This window comes from Amphibalanus amphitrite, unplaced genomic scaffold (assembly GCF_019059575.1).
Source record: "Amphibalanus amphitrite isolate SeventyFive unplaced genomic scaffold, NRLGWU_Aamphi_draft 000028F_arrow, whole genome shotgun sequence".
NCBI lineage: Eukaryota > Metazoa > Arthropoda > Thecostraca > Balanomorpha > Balanidae > Amphibalanus > Amphibalanus amphitrite.
The window spans coordinates 64,106-70,105 of NW_024881524.1; the positions used below are offsets into that span (position 1 = coordinate 64,106).

Below are 6,000 nucleotides of genomic sequence, written 5' to 3' on the forward strand. Positions count from 1 at the left end.
AGAGGTACAGCCTCCGGCCGACAGTTACCAAACGTGTGCGCCGAATCCCTAGGTTTTCTGCCGGTAATACCCATTACCCACATTGTTTGATGGATCATGATGAAACTTCCCATGCATGTTGGGGCAAGCATTGGCTATCGTGTGGTGCAAGAAAATTGACCGGGTCAGGTCAGGTCACGGATTTATGACGTCATAAGAAGTACAGCCTCCGGCCATGATGTGTCTTTCATATGTGATGATATGTGATACATCGTTTGCTGTGAATTGATTGTTGGAAGTTGGAAATACACTTTTCTGAGTCGTTACCTACAGTATTTATAGCGGAGCAGTGGTCAACAGCCGACGAATCGGGACAAACACCGGAGGGTGATGTGACACCATATCACTCATCAGCAATAGGCCTCTTACTTTTATAGGGTAAATACACCAAAAACACCATATATGATGCAGAATTGAGTGGGGAATACGTTGTTGAAGGTTTGAAGTTAATATCTCTCACCGTTTTGCCGCAATCGTTGCACAAAGTTGAAAAGTTTGATTTTTTCGGAAAATTTGACCTTTGACCGGTCATAAGTAGGTCAAATGTTGACCTAGGACAAAAAATATACCACCAATCGCGAGATCTCGTTGAGAGCAATCCGTTGGTTTTTCCGCTAAGCTCTACGACCTTCGGTTTCGAAACGCCAGGGGGGGGTCGTAACAACCCCCCCCCCCTGGTCGTTCGTGTTATGAGAAATGGCCTGGTCGTGCGAGGGTTAAGGTCCTAGGTCAACCGGTGACCTCTGAGGTCAGGTCAAGTGCCCCAAGGTACGGTTCAGTTTTTGGTGAATAACTTCGCAAAAAACGGCCGCAGAGCGCCGATTTTGGCAGCATCGTGTTCGCCTTGCTCAGGCGCGTCGAATGATATACTTTTTGTCCGGGTCGCGAGTTACCTAAGTGTGGAACTACCCAGCGCCGAGCCGGCCGGATGACGTCACACCACGGCCAGTGCCGGCGCGGCGGCAGACTGGCCGAGATTGGCATGGTCTTAACTTGGCGAAGAGGCATCGGACGCCAAACTTCTGCTGCAGCTATTAATCACATTTCATGTGTTTCTTCCATGTGTATGAGCTATCAAGTCCTTCGAATACCTAATGTGTAGGTGAGCGTACCTGCATTTAGCAGTGTGTGCTATGTTATGTGGATGGGCACATCCGACAGTCGACACACTGCGCAATGGATTCCTATATTGTTTGGCTGATTCTGGCTTTGTGTCTTCGAACGAACCATTGAAAGGGAGGACGTCATTTTTAAAGGTTGTTGGATTGAATTTCTGGCGAGGGTGGTGGAACGTTCTGTTTACAAATGAGTATCTACCTACCTAGCACCTACCTGCAGTGGCAAATAACTGGGTCGCGGTCAATTAGGCATGATTCAATTCACGAAGTCCCTTATCTTTTATTAGACTTATTAAGCCCAATGTGCAACATTTGCGTCTTTTCTCGTTGTATAGGGTAGCAAATGAGAAAATCTGCTTCTTCTCCACAGCCCTCAATTCAAGAAACCGTCCTTTTCCTTATCGCATCATTCCAGAACATAATTTTCAAACATGGGTATCTTCCCCACAAAAAAAACTGAAGCAGTTTCCTTCGGCTCCAATGCGCCGCTCGCCCAGGGAGACGGAAGTGTTATATGCTCGGCGGTCCAGTCTGCATTCTGCAGCACACTCAAACTTGGCGGACCCCCAGCGCACGACTGAACGATTCGTATTGTAGTGAGTGACTGTGACAATTCACTTGTGGTTTCGGAATAATTAACAGGCGGCGCAGCCCAGTGCCTCTTACAATGAATTACAGTGGCGAATGCACTATTGCAGAGAAAAAAATGGATTGAGCAGATGCCCAACCTCGCTGTATTATCAACTAAACATTAGGTACCTACGCTTTACATTTTAACCCTATTAGTGGCAGGGGGGGGTTGTTTTTATCCACCCCTCAGGTTTTTCGGGAATATCTCCGAAACCGCTGAAGCTACGATGCTGAAATTTTCCGACTTTTCTTAAAACTAAATTGGGCACATTCCCTGAAAATTTCAAGTTCATAACTTTACCAGGGGCGGCTCCAGAGCACTGGGAATTGGGGGGTCCTATTCGTGAAGCGAGTCATTTGGGCGAAGATCACGATGCTGCACCAGTTTTACGAACAGTGAATGAAAGGTATCATGTGATAACATATACAAAGTTATTGTGCATCCTCTTTTGACACGTTTTTGCTATAATAGGCGGATCCAGGCGTCCAAAAAGGGGGGGGTATTTTTTACCTCCCAACATAGGTGCCCTGACACCGCCTATGCATGACCAATACAATTTTAGTCGTTCTCTCATAAGAAAATTGTAACATAACAAGACCATTGCCACCCTTTTTAGAAACAGTACCAACAAAAACCTTATTTACTATACTTTTTGTGTACCCCCAATCTCAATGATCTGTATCCGCCTATGATTTTGTGAAAATTCATATTTTTAAGATCCACGTGAATTCCTGGTTCATTCTCTATCGATCGGCAAAAGTTGCGTTAAGATTGGTTCAGAAACCTGGCCGTGATAAACAGTCTAAAATGTATCTGCAATTTGCCCGTTTTTACCCCCCTCTACCCCCCTATTGACATTTTTTAATTTTATTTTTTTTTAGAAATGTAGATCTCGTTGAGCCAAATCGAATGCCGTTTGAATTTTGAAAATCGGCCGGTTAGATCTCGAGATATCAAGGGGGGTCGTAAACAGCCCCCCCCCCCTGCCACTAATATGGGGTAGCCAGGAGCCTGCCACTAATAGGGTTAATCAGGCAATCATGGAAACAAACGACTTGCGAGTTGCGACCCTTCCGCCTTACATAACTCGGCAGAATGCCCCTGAGTCGGCTTAACTACACTGCATCTCTTCAAACCCAAGTATTTTACAATTTACCACTCAGCTATGCAACAGGCTTATAATTCACTGCTGAAGTCTCGACCCCTTTTTCCCTATCATCTTTTTGGCACCGTCAATCGCCATCTGCGCTGCCCACTGTCCAGCAAATAATCCGGCCGTCTCCAGTTCTCTGGCAGGGGCTTCCAAACTCAAGCGAACTCGCCGAAGTTTCGCCATTCAATGCGCAGGATCTGTACAATTGAGTTTGAGAGCCTCTGGGTTTGCTCGGCGCGCCTGCGCTGCGCCGTTGGTCCGGCCAAGTACGCGAGTGACGTCATGCTATAAGCGTCATCCCCCGACCAAAGTCACCAATCAGAGCCCTAGAATCGACTTGTAGTTCCACACTTAGGTAACTCGCGTCCGGGTCAGGTCAACTTGGGGTGTTGACCTCAGGTCATGGTCAGGTCAGCACCCCCAGGTCACGAAGTTGGTCGAAAGAGGTCATGTCGCATATCATTCGATTCGGCAGGCCTTCCTGAGTCCATTGGTGGCTTTCCCGACTCGCTAGCTCAGTTTGATCAAGAGTTATTGACGAAAAACTAATATGACCTTGATGACGTCATAAATGACGTCACGCAAGGTCAACGTTGCAAAAGTGACGCATCTAACCTTGCAAGGAGTGCATCAAATCACGATTCTGTGTGCTTGAGATAGTTGGAGAACGTTCCCGGCGCCAGAATAGCAGTTTTCATTTTTCCCCATTGACTTATAATAGTGAGGTCACGAAAATGACCTGACCTCATATGACCTTTAGGGAAAATCCGAGATATGCAAGTTGTGGGACTCATAATGGATACTAGATCCTGCAAGTTTCATTTCCCTGTGACATCTCCTCTAGCAGTGAGGGCGTTGCGAAGTTCCGACATATGAAGACCATGCAGAGGTTCACTTATGACGTCATAGGTCAGTGACCTGACCTGACCCAAAAATTCGGTTGGTGTCAAAAGATGCGGCTTGGATCAAAGGTCAGGTATGCCAAGTTTCAGCTCTCTATCGCCAGCGTGTTCGGAGCTATCGCGAAAAAAATTCTATGGGGGCGGCACCCGCCCCCCCCCCCTCGGCCGGCGAGGGTTAAAAGCAACAGATAGCGAGTAAAAATGCTTTGTGCTATAAAGCTGACATATCGAGCACACTGGTGAATCCCAGGGGAGGGGCATTTGGGGCAGCATGCCCCCACCCACAGTGCCCGAAAGCAACGAAAATTTGCGTTTGTTCGAGAATAAAATAATCAAACAAATTTTATCAGAAAAAAACTATGTTTTAAACTGCACAGCGGTATGCAAAGAATCGAAATCCCATGGGTTTTTGAAATTTGGAGAGACCGTTATGTGCTATGCCCTCCCCCGTTGCATCGAAGACTGCCTTTTTTTTTATCCACCAGTGACCGATAGACATATCAGTAATTATAATCTAGTGTGCACTGTGTATTGGTGGTAAGCTTCACTGCACGTTGTTCATTGGGACATTTACGTCGAGCACGATGTGTAATGTGTATAGAATACTTCACAGCACACAGCACACAACCGGCAGGATGTTAAGGTCTCTGTGTGATAAATCTCGTGGCCGAGATAAAGGCGACATGACCAGGTCATCAGGGTCGTGCGTGGTACAGCTGTCTGGGGCACGGCGACTGGCGAGACGGATCAAGTACGTACTCGATTCAGATATCTTCAACAAGTGCTAAGACCTCGCCCCCGTCTAGAAGTAGCCGCCGCCACTGCGGAACCGGTTGAAGGAGCCGCCGCCAAAGCCAGAGCCGTGCAGTCGACCTCCGCCGTAGCCGGAGTTGAAGCCAGACTTGAAGCCAGAGTTGAACTTGTTGAAGCCGCTGTTGAACCGCTGTCCGCCGCCGATGAACCTGTTGCCGCCGTTGCCGTAGCCGCTGCCGAAGCCACTGTTGAAGCGGCCGAAGTTGTTGAAGCGTCCGCCCTTGTTGAACTGTCGGCTTCTGAACTGGCTGCCCCTGAGCCCGCCGTCAGCCGAGGCGATGGCCACGAGGATGGCGACGAGGACAACCTGAAGTAGAGAGTCACAAAGTGATTGAAGGGGGTGAAGATGTTTAAGTGAAAGTCGACGAACATCCCCATCAGTATAACACATACCATAGCCAAGTGTCAATGCTTAAAGATGTTGCTCTCATCCAAATGTCTATAAGTGAGTTTATACATTTTCAATTTCTTATTTGTTGGAGCACTTACCACAAGCTTGAAGTTCATGTTGCTGTGAGGTACTTGCTCCTTCAGGCTTCAACCAAGCTGAAATGTTGACTGACTGACTGCTGTCGACCAATGTGTGCCTTTATACACCAAGGCCCAGCTGCAAATAGAGAGTTTTGCAGGCAAATTCACGGTGTCGTAACTCGTAACTGACCTCCACTGAGACAAGTGTGTAGAGGTGTAGGTCGTACCGGTCGCTGGTAACAGACAATAGAAATAGCCTTTGACCTCCTCTGGTGTTTGCAGGTGCGGTAACACCAGAGGTCACAAATATGATTTCAGACGTTTGCAAACTGTATTGCATTTTGTCGACCAAAATGTAAATGACATTCCAAGTGCACATGAATGATATTCAGACTTCACGATACATATCAAGACGGCGAGGAATGAAGAGGGGAGGCGTTATTGCGTGCCTATCCGCAAACCCTGCTCCCGGGCCCACTGACGTATTCGAGAGCGGAGAGCTGGATGTCTGGAGCATGTCCCCTCTCGCATGCCTTCCGACGTTGACGAAACTTATGGCTTGTTGTTGGCAATGAAGGGCAGCCTGATGACTCGACAACGCAAAATTACCATGACCCAGGCAATATCCAATATTCAGATCTCTGTGAATATAACCCCCCCCCCCCCCGAATAACCCCCTTGGGTTATTCGGCCGAACGCGTCCCGCTGGGAGTGTGACAGATTCTTCCCCTCCCCTGTCTAACTTTTGGACGGATGGTCGTAGAAAGGTGGGGAAAAAAAACAATAGAAGACTTTCAGCAAGACAGGCCTTTCGAGCACAAAATGTGTGCCTAAGTAGGTTACAGGCTAGGACCAGGTCGGGTCAAGGATAAA

At 47.8% G+C, this 6,000-nt stretch overlaps 1 protein-coding gene across 1 annotated transcript in view; it reads right to left on the bottom strand.

The window, feature by feature from the left end:
• LOC122365018 (abscisic acid and environmental stress-inducible protein-like) overlaps positions 1-5,172 on the bottom strand; it is a 57,553-nt gene extending 52,381 nt beyond the window's left edge. The window contains exon 1 of the mRNA XM_043335903.1: positions 5,146-5,172. Within this exon, the coding sequence (XP_043191838.1) occupies positions 5,146-5,163 (18 nt within the window). The 5' untranslated portion in view covers positions 5,164-5,172. The remainder of the gene's footprint in view (positions 1-5,145) is intronic.
• Between the last annotated feature and the right edge of the window lie 828 nt (positions 5,173-6,000).